Here is a 25,697-nt window from a genome sequence, read left to right on the forward strand (position 1 = left end):
ACATTCCAACATTAGCAACCCTATAGTATAGCAAAATCACAAAAGTGATTTTGGGATCAGTTCTCACATTTACAACTTGGCAGGTGTTAAGCCAAAGAAATCCAAAGCGCAGTCACTGATTCACTTAGCAACCGCTTCATTTCCCCAACCAGGTTGCCAGTCTCAATCAAGATCGCTAAACGAGGACTACCTATAGTCAGCTGATATAAAATGTTTTATACTATGCTAAATGAGATAACACTGAAAATGAAGCCATCTTGGTATGATCTAATAAAAAGCTTTCTAAATAGGAATTCCAACTAGTTTCAGACTGGCTTATTGCATTCACATTGTGCGAGAAGTAATAACTGTTTCGTACCGTGTATTGTTTTTAGATTTATAGTAATAGTGTAGACAGTCATTGCAATGGTCTGGCCCTGGTCCACCACATCCAATCTTACTGCATTCTGCATTGCATGGACCTTTGAAAAAAGACCAAAGAATCCTTGTATTTTTATGGCCTTAAAGAAATTACTTCATATCGTAAACGAATAACTTGGGTTTTGAAAGTTAAAAAAACTGAAAATACTGAATAGAAGTATATATATGATTTTTATTAAAAGGTAAAAGCTTTAATAACACAAACCAATAGAAAGAAGATAAAGTAAAAAGCAAAGTTCAAGAAAGTTGAAGAAAAAGAAGAAAATATAAAGTGGCTTGTAAAATATTCTTCACAGTAGCTATTAAGTGCAAATATCCAAAATATCTACAAGTACGTAAGTTATAAGAAAAAATATTGAGTAGAATTCAAAGTTTCTAGAGACTGCTTTTCTGGCTTGGTTGAAGAAATGGATAAACAGCAAGAAAAAAAAGCTTGCTGTATTAATGGTTATATTATTTTAAATATAATAATTAATGTTACCTGAATAGTCATCTACTCCATAATCTTCTGTAGGGTCTTCAATTGCACTCATGCGTACTCGATCGCCTTTTAAAAAATCATTTCTTGGAGAGTAAGGCTGGATGGACGTCCCATAAAGTACTAAGGACCATTCTTTCAATTTACCTAGATGAAACATATTGGGAAGACATGAAATTCTCTTCAATATTTATGGTAGCATATTTCAAAGAACTGTCGTCTTTACCTGTTGCTGTGGAAACTATCTGGCTCAGGACACGAGGGATGAACTCTCCAGTGAAGAAGAGAAGAAACACTCTACTACTCACTATTCCAATTGGGGGAGCTCTTCCTTCCTCTTGATAGAACTTATTGAGATGAACTGCCCTGTGAGGAAGTGCAGCAGGAGCAATTGTTCTGGGAAGTGGCAGGATCATCTGGCTCTCCCCACAAAGGATTCACTAGAGCTGTGTTTGCTATTTATCTCTTTCCTCTCATTCATCTTTTCTGTATCTTTCTAGACGTTAAGCCTCTAAGCCAGGGGTCTTCAAACTTGGCCTTTTTATGACTTGTGGACTTCAACTCCCAGAATTCCTCAGCCAGTTTGCCTGGCTTAGGAATTCTGGGAGTTGAAGTCCACAAGTCATAAAAGGGCCAAGTTTGAAGACCCCTGCTATAATGTTTCATTATTCTGCATGGAGTGGTTAATATTGTTGTAAATATAATGAAAGCAAGGGAAGCAGTTACTATGGGCCCATTAGCATTGCATTGTTGTGTGGGAATTCACATGATTGAAACACATTATTCCACAGGCAAAGTTTCATATTTCCTCAGTTATAATACTGTTCAAAGCAAACAAAACATTCATTTGCAAATGATGAACTGCTGAACAAATAGCAAAACACTACCAGAACAAATGATGAATGTATATGTGTGAATTGGATCCCTACCACTTAAAGAAAATATTTAACTAAAAGAATTTGCAGCAAAAATGAGATGATTCAGAAAATAAAATTATTAGTGACTACTCTGTAATTTTGGGCATGAGAAAAAGAAATATCTATTTATATTTTTAGCACCAGGAATACTTGTGCAGCCAATCAATATTACAACCAATAGCACAATATCAATAAATAGTTGATAACCAAATATTCACTCCTACTAATATCAACAATCTACTCTGCACAAAATAGCTGTAGCAGTACAATCCTGTCAGCCCTTTGAGGTAGAGCAGACAACAGGTAGTATCGACAAGAATAAACCATGAGTACTGGCACTGTCATTATTGTAAGGTTGCAATAACAGAAATTTGCAAGTCTGAAAACCATTGTCCCTTGCTTTACTTTACTTTCTAGAAAAGTAGGGAAATTCCCTTTTGAGAACACTCTCATATCCTTTTTCCTTCTGTAGATTGAGATAACTTTTACATAACCATTGTCTAGTCCAGTGGGGGCGTGCCAGAGGTGGTGTGCCAGAGGTGGCACTCAGAGCCCTTTCTGTTGGCACGCATGCCACCACCGCTGCCAGCAGCAGCTCTAACAGGCCACCACCGCCGCCCAGAGCAGGAGCCCCGCCCAGCACAAAGGAGGCGAAGCGGTCGACTAGCAAGCTCGAGTAGAGGTGGTAGAGCAGAGGTCACCAACCATTGTCGATTGGCGGACTGGAAGAAAAGGGAGGGGGAAGCATTTTACATGCATGCACGCATGCACGGGGCTGCAAGCATCCATGTGCTGCAAATAGGGCGGGGCTAGTGCCTGCATGATACTCACTAGCCCTGCCCTGTTCTTGCATGGTGCAGCGCCTTGTATCTGCACCCCGTGGTGTGTGGAGGCCGTTTTTGCGCCTTGCAGCACAGTGACCCATTTTTGCACCCCTGATTTTTGCGTGCCAGAGGTGGAACTTGGAGGTGCCTCCCTGCCCCCCCCAAGGGCACCACAATGCTGATGTGCCCCTGGCACTTTGTGATAAATAAGTGGGTTTGGGGTTGCGGTTTGGGCACTCGGTTTCTAAAAGGTTTGCCATCACTGGTCTAGTCTATGTCTCTTCCTCATGTTTCCCAAGGTCATTCCCACATATTTCAAATCCTGAATGCACAACCTTTTGTTCTACCAATCTCTCTTTAAATTAAAAAATACTAGTGACAAATAATATGGACATATAGCAATTTCAGAAAAAAATTGTGATTACTTAAAGCATTCCATTCCTATTTAATATCACATGAAACCACTGGGTTGCCACAGAGTTTTTAATGGTGACTTTGTGGTTTGTGAGCTGCCCATGCACTTGTATTAAAGATACAAGGCTATATAAATATTCTAGATGAATAAAATGAATTGTGCTGCATATGGTTGCATGCATAGCATATATTACAAGCAACTGACAGGATAATGCTGACTTATACATAAGGCTACTAAGAGGATTCCCACATCCCCACTTTTTTGCTCTCTAATTCTCAGAAACAATTTGATGTCTTCACTTTTGCTAATGTGAAATGCTGAGATCAAGAAGTGAAAATTACAGCCCAATCAAAATTTATTTAGCTCCCGCAGCCATCAAAAGTCTTTTTCTCTACAGCACCCAAAAGGAAGAGATGCAAAATTAAAACTTCTCCAGGGTTTTCTTATTACCTTCCTCTGATGCTGAAGAGAAGAGAGAGGCTGACAAAAAAAATCTTACCATCATTCTTCTGCTCATTTTCTTTGAGCTATTGAGAGAAAGAGTTTCAAAACCCTAAAGCTTGCATTTGCCATAAGGTTCTAGAACACAGGTGTCAAAATTGCCACATCACATGACGTATCACGACGTATTGTGACTCTTTTTGCATTGCAGTTAATGATGAAACTGGCCTGCGGGCTGGCAGTTTGACACCTCTGTTCTAAAAGGTGGGGCACAGTGATTTCAATTATACTACACCTGAACTAATCAGCTGAGTTATCTAACATTATTACATCATAGAAGCACAGAAATATGAAGCTGCTTTATAAGGGACTCAGAATCTTCTATTTCACAGATGTCAAACTCGATTGCATCACGTGACATATCATGACTTTTTTGCCTTTGTGGAGCCGGGGTGGGCATGGCCTGCGCGTGATGCATCTGGCCCACAGGCCACTAGTTTGATACATCTGCTCTAGTTGAAATGTTGTGAGTTAAATCTCTGTGGTAGACAACATTTGAAAAAACACTTTATGGTGTCAAAATTGGAGGTTAATACTTCCCCAGTCATCTCACAGCTGGAGTTGTCACCCAATCTTCCTAGCAGATGTCATGGCTAAGTTTGCAAAGGCCATTTGATGATTAATATCAGGGTTCCCTAGGTATTGATGCTGGGAGACTTTGATATATAACAGGGGTGTCAAACTGCCGGCCCATGGGCCAGATGCATCATAGCGAAACCACGCCCACCCTATTGCCGGCAATGGCAAAAAAAGTCACCATACGTCACGACATGTCACGTGACGTTGCAAGTTTGACACCCCTGATATATACCAAAAGACTTTTCAATTTTTTGAGTCTAAACAATATTTTATCTTTATAAATCAACTCAACAACTATACTACATTAAATATATAAAGGGTAAAGTAAGTAACCAGCAGAATAATGTGTTCATACCTGGAGTCTTTACATTTCTTAGTTGAGATGGAGTATCATAGATTTCTAAAATCCAGTCACCAGTTGCTTTTTCACCCCAGCAGTGAGTTGTCATGAACTCCCAGTTTTTAAAACCTTCCATAGAATGGTCAAATAACCTTTTAAAGAAAACCACATGTATAAATACAACATGAAAATATATTCATTAAAATTTCATTTGGTATAATTGATTATAATCTATATGGATTTGTGTCAGGTTCCAATATCTTTAAAGAAAGAATATAGGGATTCTTCATTTCTGGAAGTAATGCTGAATTTTGGAACCACTAGCTATGACCCTACTTTTATGAGGATAAATGCTCATATAAATGGTCAAATTATACAACTATTGTTATTAAATCTAAAATAATAAAGCACAAACATTTAAAAAGTTTAGAAAATCATGAACTATAAGTGACATTATTCAGATGGTCTGACATGATTTTATTTTAACATATCTAACCTACCTGTGTCATAATTTTTGAAATAAGAAAGTGAACTTTAACTCTTAGCTATTATTGCCAAATTATTAATCAGAATCATATCCTCTTCTATGTCTAATAACTGCAGTAAATATGGGTCAAGTGAAACACTCTTTGTTTATGTTTTTCAGTTGCTTCTGAATTGATAAGTCAATATACAAATGATCATGGAGACAAATTTTCAGAGCCTTGAGTTAAATATTTTTGTACAGTGTATGAGTTCTAGTGAGCATGAAAATACAAGTCAAATAATCATAGTAAGCTTTTAGAAGATACATAAAGCATGAGGGAATCTATCTATAATTCTTACATTAAAGGGATATGCCATAAGAAATTTTATGGAAGATTTGGACCATGCCTGGTCAGAAGTTTTGGACTATATCTCTAGAGTATTAGACTGAACAGATAGGAACATATCGTTTATTTCAAGCTTAAGACAGATCAGGCCTTAATAGTATTTAAAGAAGTCAGTTCTTGGGAATTTCAGGCTTACTGGTGAGATTGGGAAATGGAAAAACATAATGTTAATTCATTTCCATAGCACTGCTAAGAAAATGCAGTCACTAGAAATTGACTGGTGTCATCATGGCAGAGCCTCCACTCTTTTATAATGGCATCACAATGTTGCACAACATTTAGTATAGCCATCACTTTTACAAATAATAGGAAGGAACCACCAAGTGACAACCAATTTAGCAAATACCTACAAAGAACACTATTTTTTATATATATATTTTTATAAAACATGAAAACAACATTATCCATTGGATTAATAATTTATCTCTAGTCTAGTCAACTGTTGCTTGTAAATGTTACAGGTAAAAGTTAAGTCAAACCATAATTATGTTCTCAAAATACCGAACATTTGATATTCTGCTGATAATGAAGCAATCTGGTTGCTTTAGAAAGAGATATGTTGGCAAACCATTCAGTTCCAAACTTGGGACAGTCCAAAGTATTCTTGTATCTCTTTGGGGGCTCTCTAGAATAGCATTTTTCATAGAGGGATTCAGGAGGAGAAAAGAATCAATAAACAAAAGGGAGGAGAGTCACTTTGCTCAATTGGAAGTATCTTCTACTTACATAATAGCCCAGTTTTAATCTAAAGAGCATTTAAATAAAGAAATAGATAAGAGAAAGTCTTCTGTATCTTTCTAATAACAACCAAAATTGCTTAACATAATTCTTGAACCTGATAGTAATTAGATTAAATCCATAGGGCTATATTCCAGACATACTTTCAAGATATAACATGTTCAGGGATCAACTAGTATGATTATATTCTTTAACAATGCTTTTTTTTTTCAGTCCTGTTATGACCAGAATATACTCCAGAATGAAATATCCTTTTGTGAGCATCAAGACAAAAAGTATCACAAATGCAATTCAGAGTCATGTCAGGATTACATACAGACAGGCCAGACTATATTTTAGGAAGAACAGTGAAAAGATTCATTAAGGCACGTGTGTCAAACTCGCCATGTCATGTGACGTGTCGCGACATATCGTAACTTTTTTTTGCATTGCTGGAGCTGGGGTGGGTGTGGCCTCCATATGATGTAACCGGCCTGCGGTCCCTACATTAAGATTTATTTCTTCCTTCAACTGTTTTCTTGAAGTACTGTTCTTATTCTAGTCTTTTGTAATTTGCAATTATCATTCCCAGTATCTGACAAAAACTATTGCAGAAGATTACTCTACAGTTATTCTTGCCTCTGCTAATGTTCATGACAAAATTTGAGATTTCCACTTGATGTGTTCATTTTCTCAGAGTGCTTCCTCAATTTACCTTTTTAAAAAGTTTCTACATTTTTTAAGTGCACACAATTTGGAAAGTGAACTTCCATAAAAGTAAAGGTCAAGTACCTGTTAGCCAATAGCTGAGATCTTGTTCCAGAAGGAGAAGTTAAATAAATTGCCAGATCACCTCTCCGAGGATGCGTGATAGTGATTCGTACCACCACATGTTCCAGATATATTACATGGTGATTGGCATTGTCTGCACATCCTGTGGCTTTGTATATTGAACGAACGCCATTATCTGGTCCATTACGACTATTATCTGGTCGTATTGTTCTGTTTGAAAAATACAAGCCAAATTAAATATCTACCGAACATGGTAAATTTATCATGTCTAAAACATCTCTGAAACACAGCTAGTCCTCAACCTACAACCATTCATTTAGTGTCTATTTGAAGTTATAATGGCACTGTAAAAAGTGACTCACGATAAATTTTTATGCTTACTACTTTGCTTGGCAACTGGTATTTATTTACAATTGTTGCACTAACCCAGGATCATGTGATCACCATTTGTAACCTTTCCAGATGGCTTACGACAAGCAAAGTCAATTGGGGAAAGCTAAATTTGCTTGACAACGGCATGATTCACTTAAAAAAATTCAGTGATTCACTTAACAACTGTGGCAAAAAAAGTTTGCAAAATGGGGCACAACTCACTTGACAACTGCCTTCCTTAGCAATGGAAATTTTGGGCTCAACTGCTCAATTGTGGTCATACATATTTTTTTCCTCTCTTTTTTTGTGCATAGCTGTGAGAGCTATTTGGTGAATCTACTGAAGCTCCTGAATCTATTATCTGAAGAGTTAATTGTTATCCCTTTGAAAGGTGGGCACAGATAATTCAAAGGCTCCCTCACATTGTCTGAGTATGCATAGACTGAGCATGCATGGAGCATGCACAAACAACATGGACAAGCTCTTATTGAGCATAATTTGCATTAGGCTTTTTTTTTCAACAAAAGAGTAAAGAAGAAGATCCTATTTAACAACTAGCTTATAAAAACATTCATGTAAAAAAAAAAATTAGCCACCAGTCTAGTCTGGGTAAATATTTTGATCAATATCTTTAATAAATATTACTTGATTTGTCGATCTGTGTTCTCAACACAGACATGCTGTGGAGGGACTGTTGTCCACTTTTCTGCTTCTACCACCATAGCTTCAGCATCCATCAATCCAAATCCATATAAATGGCTAACTACAAAGCATAAAATATTATTATATTCTCAAAGTAGTTATTTTCATTTTCATACAACACAAACATCTATACTCCATTTAATTCCTTTTCCTCAAAAATACATTGTTTCATATCACATGTATCCTGTCTTCTTAAACTGCCAGTTAGAGCTGCAATAATTGGTCTGATAATATTAATTATTAATGTAGTTTTTGGGCTTGATGTCTACATATATGATCAATTTCTTTTTCTCCATGTGATTTTGCAATCTGGACAAAGCTAGTAAAAGACATCAGTATCAATTTAGTGGAATATGGAGAAAGCTGTAGGAAACGAGATAAATGAAGAATGAAAAAAGGTGCTGGGAAATAATTCTTGGAAGCAATGCATATATGTTTTAATGTATCCCATGCTTTAATAAATACATCTTGAGTTTTGTTGGTTAAATTTATAATTCCCCACAGCCCTAAGCTTTGTCTTGTTGGCTTTATCTAATGACACATAATTTAGCAAATCTAGCTAATAGTTTGTCAAAGCATTAAATAAGAGATATGAGTTATGTCTTTGAAAACCATTATTAATCAATGATATACAAATATAATGCAGACTAAAGTGTTGTATCCAAAGTAGGGTAAATTATGGGCTTAAAGGAATACTCTATTAACAATTTACACTGTAAGTTTTAAGAATAGAACTGTGACTGCTCTCCATGTTACGGAAATAAATTGCCAGTACTTTGAGGACTGATATCTGTAAATTTGATGGATTATTTGGAGAAATACGCATTATTTTTTAAAAAGCAAGATCTTTGTATTACTCCAAAAAATAGCCAAAATCTATTCATATGGTCACTTTTTTAAAATTTCATTTTTTCATTCTTGAGAAAAGATTATCACTCAATATTATAATGTTTAGTTTAATTTGCCATGAATGACAGTACTCTTAATGTTTCAAACTGGTTTTGGTGATGAATAATGAGTAGGGATCAGATGTATCCTGCCATTTAAAAAATGCACACATATATACATTTAAATATAATCCCTCCTTAATTCAATTCAAGAAGTAGCACGTTGAGCAGTTATTAAGGTTTCCATATGGAAATGTTCCAGACAGCTGATGGATGGCTGTCTGAAATGCTTTGTACTTTAAAGTTTCTGATCAAATGGATTGGGGGCCAAGCAGCTGCAAGAATCAAAACAAGCCCATCATTTTCACAGAGCAAATAATAACAATTTTGAGAAAACATTACAGAGTTATTAAAACTAACTGATCCTTTGCATCATGAAGGGAAAAAAATCATCCATTCAATCTCACACTGTAAAGTTATCCTTTTACGTATGTGTAAATTAAAAATGTGAGGGTTATTTCAACTGATATTAACCAAATCTAGAACCTCATGAAGATATGTCATGTCTTAGAAATGACTTATAAGCAACACTTAAGATTGTAATTGCCATTTTTCTGCCTGAAAAACATAACTCTGGGGCATACTGTTTTTGGAAATACCTATGTCCTAGACTGAAAAAGCTGTTCTTGCACATGAATAATATACACAAAAATTATTAACCTTTTCACGTGAATCCCAGCAAAGTTTGCCTCATTAAAGGGAATCATTACTGGTAAAGTACTATCCAATTCTGTCATGATTTTTTTTAAAAAATATAAAATTTTCTCTTTTAATTTCTTTGGAAGTAATTATCCTCAAACTCTTGCATATATTTATTTACTAATTGACATGTATTACTTCCCATGTGAATTCTACTAAAAAAGAAAACAAGTTAAAAGTTGTTGATTTCCAAAAATAATGGAATATATGGTGATCTGAAACAGTTTTGGGAGGGATTCTTGGTGATCTCTGAGTTGGTTATTGGTTTACATCAGGCATGTCAACCTGGCGGCCCACAGGCTGCATTCAGCCTGTGCAGGCCACACCCACTCCGGCACCGCAAAGGCAAAAAAACTCCCAATACGTCACCATATGGCCTGCATTGCGATTAGGCTTGCCATCCCTGGCTTACATATATTTCATTACCTGCTTAGGTAACATCTTCGGTGCTACTGAGTATAAGGTTTGCTCCCTATTTATATACAAGTAATCCTCAATTTAAGATCACAACTGGGATTGGAATTTTGGTTAAAAGTTGTTGCGATTGTAAATTAAGGCACCCCTGTTTGGATCCAGTTGTTTTACCACTTTTTATACTTGATTTTTATAAAACAGATCTGTCACTATTGTTATCACTTTGAGATTGAAAGAATTTTCTGCTTGCTCTTAAGATTCTTTACAGGTTCCCTTTCTTCTGTAAATGTCTTTCAATGATTATGGCACAGAGTATCCTCCTCCTCCTCTTACCAAATATTGCAGTGAACTGATAAAAAATATTCTAGAAGAATACTTCTTCATAAATAATGTATTATTAGAATTGGTATATGAATACAAATTTTTATATTTTATATTAAATATTGGTTTTAATAAAGATATGGAAACTGAAGGCTGGAATATTCAGTTTTCATTCATTCATTCATTCATTCATTCATTCATTCATTCATTCATTCATTCATTCATTCTCTTAAATTGTTTCAATTACCTATGAAAGTTTCAGCAGTAATTATCTTTTACCATGCTGGATAGCCAGCATGGTAAAAGATAATTGCTGGCTGTGGAATTCTGGGAGTTGAAGTCCACATGCCTTAAAATTGTCAAGGTTGAGAAACACTGGTCTAGGCCAAAAAACTTCACTATTCTAACCAATTTATTTTAACGTCCCTCTGGGGATCAATGACTACATTTCTATTTTTTTTTTAAAAAAACAACAACCCTGATGATTTAAACTCCACAGTAATGAAAGTCCTTAAACCTGGGATTGCCAAACAAACAAGTCAAGCAGTTCAAAGAAACAACACGCTAACCCACATTCGAGTACCAGTTTTCAGTAACGTTTGAACAAGAAATTTATAAACATTTACCTATTTTCTCCTCTATGATTTTTTATTTCTAAAGTAATATCCTCACAACCCTGCTATTCGGCTGTTTATTTATATCTTGTGGAGGAAAAATAAATGAATCTCACTGTCCTCCATGCTGTTTTTGAATAGTGCAGTTTATTTGATAAAACTGTATAGGATAACATTATAGCTTTAGCCAGTAAATGGCTAAATGTGTGTAGGATAAGATTGCAGCCAAGGCTAGCTTTAGAAAACTGCTTGGCTTACTTTCCTCGTACACCTTATTATGATACTGTCATTGAAGAAATATGTTACAGCCAAAAAAAAAGAAAAAGAAAAAAAGAATTATAGTACATTTGCAAAGGGATTCAGTCTGATCAGTGTAATTCATTCTATGAAAAACAGGTTTTTAATTATTATTTTTGGCTGCAGCTGGGGACAATAGTGAAATATTACACTAAATAATGCCACGTGCAATAGTAAAATACAGTTCCATTTTTGCCAGAAGCAATATACAGTGTGCACGTATATACTCTCCACATCAAATTAAACATTGGAGGTTACTATTTAATCTAAATCATTTGCTTTTGCTTCATCCAAAACTAACAAGAGGTTGAAAGGGAGTTATAGTTTTATTGAAACCATTTGCTCAGCTTACATTGCCAAAATAATTGACTTAAAACTATTCATTTTAATTAGGTTAAAGTTGATGCTTCAGTTCCATTGTGAATAGGGATAATTTTGTTCCTTTCTTCTTTTTATAATTTAATATGAGGTAGTGAATAACTACATACATATATTGCACTATATGGAATACTAACCTGCAACTGGTACAAAATGCAGTTGGAGAGATTTTATGAATAACTATAATCATGACAGAAAATAAGATATTTTCTAAATATTAATTTAATGGACATACCTCCTAGGTGTTTTGTTATATTCATACAATGGATAACATTCCAAGCAAAATGGAACAATAATATTTCTTAACCATATCTCAGTGATATTTATCAATTTTTCCTGCTATCTCATGTATTATTTGATTTCCATAAGTTGAACACAGAAATGTAAAATGCTCTCAGACAAAAGTAGCAAATAAATTAAGCTGCATAAATAATAAACTAGCATTCAATTATTTTAACAATATTTTCTGCAATTATTGTAGCATTTAGAATAATACCCAGCATATACTGTTGTTATTTTGACAGTGCAGTAAGGAATATTGATAGCTAGTACACTCCTTGAGAAAAGGTGGAATATAAATTTAATAATTAAATAATAAAACATTGATTAACATACAATATGAATCATTTTTCAAATATATTTTCACTCAAAATATAATAAATTTTATAATAGATAAGAACAACATAAAAGAAAAAAATTAAACCTCCAACTGAAAATTATGGCATAGAATTTGTTGAATTTGTTGTTATGACCTAAGTAGGCACCTGCATTTATATTCTGTATGTCATGAATCTTTTCCTTATAAATATTAAATTGAAATCAATACCATTCATTTAATGCGCATGTATAAGATTCAAATGTCTCACTATTTTAAACAACTGATTTATGTGAAAGAGTTGTTAGAAACATATTTTTCAAAAGAAAAAAATATGCATTCCTTAATATGTATATTTTTGTTAATACTATTCCCAATATATACATTTAAGTACACAATTTATTTAATAGTGAATTTTATCACATAATATCAATGTGCACGTAGTAGTATGCTACTCTTAGAAGTCAGGAAATACATATTGTTTAAATTTATATTATTTAGCTATGAATGATATTTATAACAGATTGCTCCAATCAGCCCATATAAGAGATAGCTGAGAACCATTTTACTTTCAAGAATAATATTTTCTTTGTAATGAGGACTCCTTATTTTACCTACAACACAGCAATATACAAGAGGAATAATTCTTGATCTTGTGACCTCATTTACTTTACTAGTGTAAATAAAAAGAAGCTGCATGAATTATACCTGATAGGAAAACACTTGGACTTAGAAATAAAGGGGAAAATATAAAGAGAAATTTAGAAATAAAGAAATACTAAGGACTTTATTGAATAAGGCCTGAAATGTTGACTATGAAATGACAACTTACCCTTGTAACCAGCTGCATTGGTTTTCCAGTCACTGGCAATTAGATGTCCAGCCCGTGAAGTCCTTACAATAATATGTTGAATATCCCTCCATGTTAGTAAACGACTAGAAAAAGACAATAAAATGTGATTTTCTAAAAGGAGAAAAGTATAGACACAGAGGTGGTTATCTAAAAGAGAGAAACATGTCAAGAATATTCATAGCAAGAATAAATTATAGGTTAAATTAGTCCTTGTTCATAATTAATATTTTGAAGGCAATGTTTTAACAAACAGAAAAATATTTCATTTGCATGAAAAAATAGATAATAGTTCATTGTTATGTGGTATTTAAACAACAGCTTCTGTAATGTATATTCTCACTTTGAAGTGAGGCTGCCTGTCAGTATGGCTAGGTCCTTGCCATGACACTTGGAAAGAGAGACTGAACTAGGAGTCTTTGAGTTTGCTTGTTTTCTTGCAGACATTTCATTAGCCAAACTAGGTAACATCATCAGGAGTCCTTACTAGCACTGATAATGTTACCTTGTTTGGGTAATGAAATGTCTGCAAGAAAACAAGCAAGCTCGGAGAGCACCAAGGACCCCTCATTTCAACCCTGAGCTATAAATACTCTCCTTTATTAGAGACTGCATCACCTCTATACTAAACTGCAAATAGAGTGTGCTGGTTATGGTCATACCTATGCTCTGGCAACTTTGGCTACAATGAGAAAAACATTAAAATAAAATCTCCTTGTAGGTTGTGCTTATAATGATTATTTCATGCTTGGCTTGCAAGGACAGGATGTTACAGCATAGATTAAGATCAAGAGATCTTCTTGGAGAGAGAAAAACACTGGGAGGATTTCTGATCCTGATTCTGATCTTTGTGCTGGTAGAGATTACAAAATTTGCTAGATTTAGGAAAAGAGCATCTCCCCACATTTTATTTATTTAAATTTATATGCCTGCCTATCTCAGTGTCTCTGGATAGTATACAAAGATTAAAAACCCAACAGTTAAAAACAACTGTTACCAGGATCTGCAAGGTAAATGATACCTCACAATTATAAAATCATATCAACAACAGAGCAAAGGCGTAAGCTTTTGTGGCCTATGTGGGCGCATATGCCTGTGCTTGTAAAGAATTACCCCTCCTAGCAACCAGCAGCAAACAATTACCCCTCCTAGCAAGATCACCCCAAACAATTTATGACTCATCTTGTTAGAGGCCAGGACAAATTTTCTACATAGACAGATAATACAGGTTGGCCTGCGTACAGGCTAGGCATTACATATATAGCAGAATCAATCAACCTTTGTTGGCAAACAAACCAACAACAACAAGTGATAGACATGGGGTAAAGTCTTGGTAGATAATGCCAGCAAAATCAGAAATTGGTGGTGCATAATTGGTGTAAGGACTTCTCTACTTTTAGAAAAAAATGTTTATGTCCATGCTTTTGAATAAATAAATTTGTGTCCCAGAGTAATCCAAAATCTGTTAATTTCATATTTGAAGCTACAAGCTTAAAATTTCTTTCATATCCCATTATTGCTTATTTACTCAGTATAAACAAGACTTTTGCATAATAGCATCTTGCTGTTATTCTTTCCTATATGATAGTGCTCTGTTAATATAATTTAATCAATAGCTGTTGGTACAATTCATGTCCAGATTATATTTTCCTATCAGAAAGGGCTAGAGTTGTAGTGCAGAACCACATTGTTAGTTTCAAGCAAAATTATTTGACTTGTTTCCAGCCTCAGTTGTAAATATTCCTATATAGATGTAAAATTGCTGCCTTGATACGAATGCATTTTCTGACATTTTAATATTCTTAGAAACATAGAAAATTGATGGCAGGAAAAGACCTAAGTCCATTGAGTCTGCCCTTTGAGTTTAGTTTTTTTATTTATTTTTATTTATTTATCTATTTTTTATTTTTTTATTTTATTCATTTTTATTTAATTTTTATTTTTTGTTGGCTGAGGGACATGTTTATCCCAAACATATTTAAACTTAGATACTGATGATGTTTTTACTGTTCTAAGCATATTATGCTGTATTATGTTCTATTTGTTCTAAAAATAGAATAAGTTCTATTATGTGAATATTCTTAATCTTCTTCTGAAGCTGCAAGACACACTTTTGCAGCTTGCCATGTGCATTTGTGTTCTAGGACTAAAATTAAGCAAAGAAAAATATAGAACGAATGGAGAAAATCCAATGTATATTAAAATTCATAAAGATGGAATTAAAATTGATTTAATTACATAGCATCACCTATATACAGTACTTGCTAGTGTAATCTGTTGATTCTGTTTTGTAGCTACTCATGTACAAATGCTTTCAAGGTTCCAGTTATAAAAATAATAGTGTAATATTTTTAACAGTTTGAAATCAGATAATAAGGAACTGGCCTTCTCTAACAAGGTAAACCATATAGAGAAATAAAAATAAGAAAAAGTGAAAAGTGTAATATAATGAGTGGAAATTTTACAATGGCTGTAGGGTCTGATCACGTATATCTGTGCAATGTCAATTTATATATCCTTGCAGTAAACAAGCAACATGAATACCAAAAGCCTTGAATCTGGTCTTAAGACTTAATCAGCAAAGAACTACAGTATATCTAATTTATGCCTGCCCTAGCACAAAACTTCTACTGCACAATTCCTTTGATATAGTGTATATTTCCCAATTCTTTCTCCTTTAATTCAGCTACTTATATATTCGGGTTGCACAGCAACCCGCTTAATGAAGGAAAATATTATCTAGCAGAGATTGCTTGCTAAACCAATGATATAGCCAGGAGATTAAGAATACAAAAATCCAGTTTAATTATACAAAACAGATGTGTTCAGCCTTATGGAGATTTTGTACTCTGTACCTTTAGAAAGGAAGGAAAGAAAAAGAAACCTTGGCTATAAAAATTTGGGAATGATATCTGGAAATACATAGTACATTCTATGCAAGGCATAGAATGGCCATTGCGGCTACCACAAGGTTGCCCATCCATGAATTAATGACAGCTCTTGGACTTTTTCTCTGATGTATTTTGTAGGGTTCAACTGAGTTATATTTAGGAACAAACTAGCCATACAATCACTGAGAATTTAGTGAGATAATATTAGCAGAGAAATTTTTATTTGTCAAAAATTCTTCTGGTTTGCATTTGTTTTTTATTTTAAAGCTATATGTTTATAGTTCCACTTCTTCAAAATTCATGTCACAAAAATGTATTTGCTAGTATTTTGCTTCGTTGTCACTAGGAGACACTGTAGTGCCTGTTAATCTACAAACATAAATGCCATATTTTAATAATAGTTTCTAAATTTATTAACAGAAACATCTTGATTAAAATTTCCAATATTAACTAATTTTATAACTTATAAAATTGTTCTTCTAGTTAATATTTTTTAATCCAAATATTTAAAATATTTAGTTCTGTGGTTAAGCAAAGGACCCAGGTACATTGTGAGATTACTTCTCAATATCTCCTCTGGGTTTTGCCATTTTGCATAGTTAAGCAATGCAGGAGTATTGAATTAAAAATTTAATTTCCTTCTATTTGTCTTTATATAGACTTATCAGACAAAGCAATAGAAGAAAACTGAAAAAGAGATAAAAAAATATCAAAACGTTGTGATACATTTTCCCCCCATTCCTGTTACAATCTCCACATCTATCATTCAAAAAACACAAGGTAAAAATTCTAACCCTTATTTAAAATTATGAATTCTAGTATAAGTGATATTGAACAATGCTTTACAGTACATAGTTATGTATCTTGTTTGTACACAAGTTTGTGAAGGGTGAACATGACAATATAAACTTCAGGCTGGCTTTATGAACTCTACTTCATAAACTATGAATTTTTAAAGCAGTAATGCTTTTCTCCTAGAAATTTCTGCTAGCTGCTAGAACAGACAAGAAGCAGTATTATAATACCATCTTAAAGACGCTGAAGATTGAAAAAGACACGGAAAAACAGGAATGTCTTCAAAAGATCCCTGATATGCTAAATGTGGAATTAATACCCTAAAACAGGGGTGTCCAACCAACTTCAGTATGCTGGCTGAGGAATTCAGGGAGTTGAAAATTCACAAGTTCTGAAAGTTGCCAAGGTTGGATGCCAGTGAAGGGACAGAATCTGGTAGCACCTTTTTTGACTAACAAATTTTATTAAGCAGCGTAAGCTTTCATGTGTTATCATTCACTTCATCAGACAGCACAGAGTGGCTAGACTGATATAGGATTTATTGTGGTGAAGAGTGAGGGCAAGGGTGGGAGAAATTTTAGTGGCCAAGTATTTGCAGGAAAGTCTACAGTATGGAGATTCTGGATCATCCAGGTCATAGTTGTCCCAAAGATGCTTTTCCAAAAGGCAACTGGCAACGTTTCACTTCTCATCTAAAAAGCTTCTTGTATGAGAAGTGAAATGTTTTCATGGAAAAAACCTCTTTTGGGATATGTGCAGGGATTGATTTCTTGGTTATACTAGTAGTTATAGTATATGATGAATGATGTAATTCTGATTAATAATAATGAACATTCTTGCTATCTATTTTAATTTTTGTACCACTTTAGTTGTTTTTTTAACTTTGTTTTAATTTTGCTTGCCACCCAGATTCACTTGTTTAAATGGGGGAGGGGGGAGAGCATATAAATGCAATAAACAGATAAATCTTCCTAACAATACTATTTTAGCATTTTAACAACATCATCAGGAGCATCATCACTGATGCAAAAACAGCAAGCCTTGCTACCAGACTGTGTGCCTTTGTACTCATCTATAACTGCTTTAAACCTAGCAATAATATTGTACTACAAATTAGTGGCATCAATATGGCACATACATCTTCAATTTGGCAAGATTTTCATGGCTGACTTGGAACATTTTCTTCAATGTTACTCTCTGAACCCTCTCCTTTTAGATATGGCATTTTTTTTTTTTTTATTAAAAGTTTTATAAATTTTACAAAAAAAACAAGAACAATACAGAACAAAAAACAACATACAAAAGAAAAAAAATTAAACAATACATATAAAAAAAAAAACAAAACCCCACCCCACACCCCTCCCAAAAACCCTCCCTTCCCCCCCCCTGAGCTTCCCAGAGCAGAATATAGGCTTAAGAAATAAAAAAAAATAAAAATTAAATTAAAAACTTTATATTTATATATATAAAAAAGATATCTATAATATATATAAAAATAAAACTTATGAAAAAGCTATATGATATTTTTGTATACCCAATCTAAATTGTATAAATTTTATCCATTTGTCCCAGATAGCAAAAAACTTCTCTTGCGTTTGTTGCTTTAAGAAAGCCGAAATCTTTGCCATTTCCGCCAGATAAGCTACTTTAAAAAACCATTCCTGCAATGTAGGCAAAGATTCCTTCTTCCAATATTGTCCAACTAACAGCCTCGCGGCTGTGATCAAATTTAACATCAATACAACCTCCTTTGTATCACAATCTGTAACAATACCTAACAAAAATAATTGCGGATAGATATGGCATTTTTATCATCAGGATGCACGAAAATGAATCTCTCATGAAATTCTACCATAACTTCAACTTTACCCCATCATTAAAGTCAGCCTGGACTTATCTATAGAAGAAGCCTACTTCACTTACGTCACCATAAAAACTACACCATGGACACATACATTATATAGAAATTTCCATCGGTACATTTCTACTCAGAACACACAACCAAATCTATCATTTACAGCCAGGCTCCATGCTACAGTTATATTTATTCTGATTTACTTGACAGAGATGCTGGACTGATAGAATTTAACCAGGCACTGAGGAATCTGAACTACCCAACCAGTTAGATCAATAAACAATTTGGTAGAAGTAGTTCAATCCCAGCGAGGACTTATTAAAAGACAGATCACAGAAGCAGATTCTAACATGGAAACCTGCAATAAACCAAGATGTCTATTCTGGCCAAACGTACAGTGCCATTACTGGCACTAAGAAGTCTTCACATTTTCTTCCTTATAGTGTGGTACATGCTATCATTTGCATGCAACACCCGCTATTTGCAAGTAGACCCATCAGGAGTGACAGACTGTCAAAACTAGCAACATAACGGATGCAGCATTGCCGATGGAGCTTGCATTGCAGCACTCTGTCCACCATCTTGCTGTTGTTCACTCTCAACAACCGAGAGAAAAGCCAAGGTGGCGCAGCAGTTAGAGTACAGTACTTCAGGCCACTTTAGCTGACTGTGTTCAGCAGGTCAGTGGTTCAAATCTCACCGGCTCAAGGTTGACTCAGCCTTCCATCCTTCCGAGGTAGGTAAAATGAGGACCCAGATTGTTGGGGGCAATGTAAAATATATATATATATATATATATATATATATATATATATATATATATATATATACATACATACATACATTGCTTACTGGTGTACACTGCTTAGAGAGTGCTTGCACTTAAAGCGGTATATAAGTCTCATAAATAAATAAATAAATAAATAACCCCTGTAATGATGAGTATTGAGTATATCTTTGAATATATTTGAATATAACTCAAAATAACATTTATTTATGTAACATAAAAAATTACCCATAACTTTACTTATATGCATTACAATATTATTTGAAAAAACAACATGCAATGGTAACTAATGGTTTATCTTAAAAGACTGTTGGAATTTCAGCCATACAGAGTCATACCGGAGTCAAGGCTCTCACCTTTTTCAGGGCTTTGATGTAATTTATATATTTATCTTATCTACTATCCGTTCTGGCATACCTTCACTGATTTTTCTTCTGTAGAAGGAAACTTGTTTTAATATCACCTAGTTGAAATACCTAACTAATCTTGGTTGACTCTGAAAAAGTTAAGCAGGGCCAGGCTTAGTATTTGGATGCAAAGCCTTCAAACTGGGAAGCTGAAAAACTATCCTGGAAGACGGTGACAAATTATTTCTATACTGTTTTAAAGAAAGCTTCTTGGTGACATCCATGTAGTGATTAACACTGGTACTTGATTTCAGTCTTGTTTGTTTAAAGCAGAGTAAGAAAAACTTATCAAAATTGCTTTTTTAAAATCTGTTTTATTGCTTTTATTTTTTATCTGTGCGAGTCACCAAGTAAGGACTCATTAATTTTAATTGACAACTTGAATCTCCCAAAGGATAATTATTACCCTTTTGCTATTTTTCAAGGCTGAAAAATGTATTTAAGGCTGTACCCAATGCTAAGTAGAAGATTGGCTACATTTCAAAAACAAAACAACCTGCTTATAAGAAAATAACCCACAAAGGTCTACCTTACTACATTTGAACTATGCTAGTCAGATAAATTAGAATATAATTTAGAATGAAAAGGGACAGCCTCAATGAATATGAAATTAAATGGTTGCCAATCTTATCTTCTACATAGGAATCATAGTTTCTCTCCTTTTCAAAAAGTAAATTTGAAGTGGAAAAATAAAACATAATTATTACACTGGAAAAATTAGAACTACTAATTAGTGTATCATTGTCTTTAGTAAATGCACTTTTCTACTGGAATTGATGGCAAAACTCCAGTTGCTTATCATATTTACTACTTATTGGCATTATGCTTTGTAAGTGTAGATGTTTTGTTTTACATGCTATATACACATTTTAAAAATTTAATTTTAACTCAGTTATGTTTGCATTTATAATCCTGTAGTTATATTTCATCATGGAAAAATAAGACTTATTGTATAATTGTATTAAAGAAGATAGAAACTAATACAAACTAGTATAAAATGAGAGGAGGAGGAGGAGGATCAGAGAAAAAATAAAAGTGCAATAAAGGGAAAAAGTAAAAGAAATATAGAAATGAAAGAAAACAGATACAAAAAAGTAATTTATTAATGTTCTTTATAGCAGTTATAATACAATTACGAATTTACCTCTTAGTCTATAGTTACAATATACCTCCGTTGTTTCTATAATCTGTTCTGCCTACTCATCAAAACCATAGATCAGTGGCCCTCAACCTTTCGGGCAGCAGGGATTGGTTCTGTGGAGAGAGTTTTTTTTGCAGACTGGAGGGGTTGTGGTTTCGCGTGCTGCCTGCATCCTGCAGATAGGGCTTCACTTGCTTGTACTGCCTGGTTTCTGGCATGCTGCGGCCTGGTGCTGGTCCACAGACTGGGGATTGGGGACCCCCGCCATAGATCATATATTCATTTTTTTTCTGTTTCACACAAAACATCCATCAAGGTTTTCCAGCTAGCAATACATGTAGATATTGTCTTTTCTCTGATCAAGTCAATTAGCCATCTCAGCAATTTATTAACCAACCATTCCTCGATTATAGATAGTGCCAAAACTTTCCATCTTTGTGCATACAATTTGTGCATTGTCACAATAGTCATCATGTAGAAAAACAAAATTACATCTAATTTTTTTCCCCCAACTGTTTGACCATCAATCCCAAAAGAAAAGCCTCTGGTTTCAATTGCGCATATTTAAAATCCTTTGAATCACTGCATGTAATAGAACCCAAAAATTTCTAGCTTTTTTACATGTCCATCAAACATAATAAAATATCCTTTCTTACAGCTGACAATTTCAACATAGATTTAAAGTGCCTTTGTAACTTCTGGACAATTGCATACTATTGATACATAATTTTATAAAAAAATTATCTTTAAGATTATAACATAATGTAAATTTCCTTTCAACTGCATATTTTCTCACTGTTCCATCTATACCTTATAATCACAGTTTTAGTCCACTTTCACTAGCTTGTCTTCTGCTTCAAATTTCAATAAACGTTTACACAATTTTAGCACTTACATGTTCATCATTTGTCCACAATCCTATTTCAAACTCAGTCTTGCAATGTTCAGATATGTTTTGAAGAGTTTTCCATCTTCTTAATTTATTTCATCTCTTCTTTTATCTTTACAATATTTCATTCTTTTTCAAAAGCTGTCAATTTAGTATCAAGTGACTCCAATTTATTATCCATTTACACAAATATTTTTTGAAGCAAATCTGATGTAATTCCTTTTTTTGCAGGTTGCTTTAAGAATTCTTCTCTCCTTCATTCTTGCATTTTTATGGCAGTTGTTATTATGATGTTATAATTCAACATTAAAAGTTTTTAAAGGCAATGAAGAAAGAAAAGTCCTTTTTTCCTATTTTATCTTCCTGTTCCTTTAATACATTTGTCTCTAATAGCATTCTGTAGTTTCAATCAGCATCATAGTCTGGCTCATATTTATCTTTTGTTTTAAAATCCACCAACTGTCACACTCTTTAATAATAAACAAAGAACTTTTTTTTAGTCCACTTTGTTTATCTTAATTCTAGTTCATTTAAAAACACTTTCATCGAAGAAATAATCTTTCAAAATAACTGTTCCATTAATCCATTAAAAAAAAATTCATCAACTTGTTAAGGTTTTGGTTAAAGGTTTTTAAATCTTTAAAATCTCTTTTTTGTCTATTCCTTTGTAAACCAGAAAAAAGAACTTATCAAATGGAACCTTATCCTGTCATTCAGAAAATCTCTTTGGCTGTAAATTAATTACACCAGAAATGATTAAGAAATGAGGCACTTACGAACTTTGTACCTATATAGACTACATTAAGGTTGTGGGTTTGTTAAAAGCCCTTGGCTTCTGGCTGCTTAGTTCACAACTAACTGCAAAAAATTCAGTTCCTGCAGTCTACTCACGAGGAGCAGTTGTCTGGAATGCAGATGAATGATTTCCAGATCTCTTCCTTTTCAGAGAGACTTTGCTGGCCAGAATTCATCATCTGGCTGCTGATGTCTATCATAATTTCATCCCTGATTCTTCGGGAATAACTAGTTTGCCACCAGAAGTTCTAGAAAAAGGGCTTTCTAAGTGACTAAACAAACCAAATTGGTTAGGATTTGGAAAGTAACAAACTGAAGATATTTTTTATAGAACTGCTTTCCCAGTAAAATCCAGTGAATGAACATAAAATTCTGGAATCATTTGTCGGCTTATTGGTTAGTATTTCAGATTCTGATCTGCCACTTCAGAAAACATATGGCCCATTTTTATTTTACAATCTGATTGTCAGCTTCAATGTCTTTGTTAATACCTCCTTGGTACTAAGCTTTTTTTTCCTCCATCCAACTTATTTTTTTTCAGATTCTTTTCATTAAACAGAACAAATAAATGGAAAGGTAATATACTGATAGCAAAACCAGTAGCAGTTCCCTGCATCAACCCTCTTAAGAGGCAAGAATGCCTCTGAACCTCTCATGGGTCCCAAACTATTATTATAAAATAAAAATATATGTTCAGCAGTGGAAGATTTTTTTTTAAAATCCCAATGTACACAGAAAAAATGGAAAACAAGCACAGAAGGGAAATTCTTAGGTATCAAGCAGATATATATATATATATATATATATATATATATATATATATATATATATATATATATATATATATTATTCCTCACTAAACATGGTTACCTTCAGGTTACAAATATAATATGAACATATATTTTCAACAAATCAAGTAATATCACTTTTACTGAAGAAAAATATTACTACTGAAATATTTCCCCTAATTTTTGTAAGGCTTCCAAGTCTCTTTTGGAGAGCTGGAGGAACTTTGTTATGGGAGAAATGCCAGGAGAGAGAAGAAGATCCATTGCCCAAACAGCTGTTTCTCAGACGTCAGTAGCTGTAGCTCTAAAGATGTTTGTTGTTTTTGTTGTTCAGTTACTTTCAACTCTTCATGACCTCATGGACATCATTTACCAGGATTGCCAACTGGATATAACTACTATTTTAAGAAAAGCATTGTAGATTGTTGATTGTTGATAATCACTGTGTATCACAACTATTTGTTTACATATTTTTAGCAAAAGAATCCTGGCAAGAACCCATTTTGTTTCTTTTCTTTTTGGATTACTATAGTTTAAGCAATTCAGTACAAAAGGTTTGTGGCCTAGAAAACTGGCATCAGAATTTGCTTAAATTTTCAAAATTTTATTTTAAATATTATTATTAATGTTTTATAGTAATTTTGTTAAACGTTCCTATTAAAACAGTAAACACTAGCACAAGCTAAGAAAAACAAAATAACAAAAACAAAAAAAGAAAACGCAAAAAATGAAAAATAAAAAAACAAAAGAAAAGAAAAACCAATTTTAAAATAAATATATAATTTATGTAAAATATAAATATATTTTAAATTAAGCATAAAAAGTCCACCAAATGTTTTGAGTTAGCAATGGTGAAAGAATATTAGCCCAACCCGCTCTAAGCTAAAATAGAGGATGTGCAAAAATCTGCCCCTCTCAAGTGAGAAGTATAATTTTAGAGACAATCTTGGGCTACATATGTAAGCTAGTAGAAAAGCTAGTATATTGTTAGCAAACCTTTTTGTGAAACTATCTGGGATCTCTGCAGTAATAAAATCCTTTCTAGTAATTATTTCCCCCCCCCCCCAGCAGCTATTAGTAAAAGATGCACATGTCATTCTTCCACTAAGTAACATGGCATCTTAATTTCCCTCTTTAAAAGCAGAATTGCAAACTAAAATGGCCCAACTTGATTAAATGGACATTGGCCTGACTAAATCAGTGCTAGAAATTCCATATCAGGAAGAGAGTGGTTTGGGGTGATGGAATCTCCATTGGGTTCCATATTCTAAAAATTATTTAGAACTATGAATTTGGGGCAGTGGCATTTGCAGGCTGTCACTGCTTAGATCAGATTGAAGGAAGCAGTGCTGAGGTAAAAGCTCTACCCCTTTGCCTTTGTGTGTGATTTATGATAAAAGAAGAAAAGGGATAAGGCATCCATCATGGCATTGCAACCCTGCTTGTTTCATTCTAGCCCTCCCATTTCCTTCTTCCCCTCCCTTGCAATGACTGCTGATTGGGGCCCTCTTCTCTGTTCTGCTATACCAGGGGTTCTCAACCTTGGCAACTTTAAGACTTGTGGACTTCAATTCTGGGAGTTGAAGTCCACAAGTCTTAAAGTTGCCAAGGTTGAGAACCCCTGTGCTATACTTTGATTGTAGAGTAATTCAGCTGCATTTATTTTAATCTAGACAGAAATATATTGGCTTCAAAAAAAGATAAAAACAATTAGTAAATATAATGATCAGAGATGCACAGAAGATGGCCTTAATGTAACATCTAATTGTTAACTATTACAACTATTGTTTTAAAACCATTTGGTTATATATGGACTTTGATCTTATATTCATTATAAGTGGTGGAGCTATACCTACCATTATTTATGATGCATTACACAAATCTGGAATGCTGATTTAGGATTAAGCTCTAAATGCACTTTAAAAGAGGGAAATGCCGCTACAATGTAGTTATGATCTATATCTAAGTTATTTATTTATTTATTTATTTATTTATTTATTTATTCATTCATTCATTCATTCACTCATTCACTCACTCGCTCATTCAATTTCTATAGCCGCCCATCTCAACCAATGATTCTGGGTCCTTACTATTCCAAAACTGAAAAGAAAATGAAAGCAATTAAAACCTTTAAAATCAAAAGAAGCATCCAAAATATACACAGCAGCCATTAGCTAATTAACTGTAAAGCTAAGAAATGTGTCCTGGGCAGAGGAACGTAGCCAAGTTTCTAAATCTTTATGAAAGGCTAACAGAGTTGGAAGCATTCTAATCTGCCAGAGGAGGATATTCCAGAAAGCAGGAG

The 25,697-nt window shown here is 33.8% G+C and overlaps 1 protein-coding gene across 5 annotated transcripts in view; it reads right to left on the bottom strand.

Annotated features, from left to right (window-relative positions):
* PCSK5 (proprotein convertase subtilisin/kexin type 5) overlaps positions 1 to 25,697 on the bottom strand; it is a 221,874-nt gene that overhangs the window by 78,812 nt on the left and 117,365 nt on the right. For all 5 annotated transcript variants that reach the window (XM_039361345.1, XM_039361354.1, XM_039361363.1 and 2 more), the window contains 6 exons: positions 13,027 to 13,130; positions 7,873 to 7,990; positions 6,856 to 7,065; positions 4,490 to 4,626; positions 902 to 1,045; positions 359 to 461 (listed from right to left, as the gene is read on the bottom strand). In XM_039361345.1, the coding sequence (XP_039217279.1) occupies positions 359 to 461; positions 902 to 1,045; positions 4,490 to 4,626; positions 6,856 to 7,065; positions 7,873 to 7,990; positions 13,027 to 13,130 (816 nt within the window). The remainder of the gene's footprint in view (positions 1 to 358; positions 462 to 901; positions 1,046 to 4,489; positions 4,627 to 6,855; positions 7,066 to 7,872; positions 7,991 to 13,026; positions 13,131 to 25,697) is intronic.

Source organism: Crotalus tigris, unplaced genomic scaffold (assembly GCF_016545835.1).
Source record: "Crotalus tigris isolate CLP2741 ecotype Arizona unplaced genomic scaffold, ASM1654583v1 scf7180000017585.4430047, whole genome shotgun sequence".
Taxonomy (NCBI): Eukaryota; Metazoa; Chordata; class Lepidosauria; order Squamata; family Viperidae; genus Crotalus; species Crotalus tigris.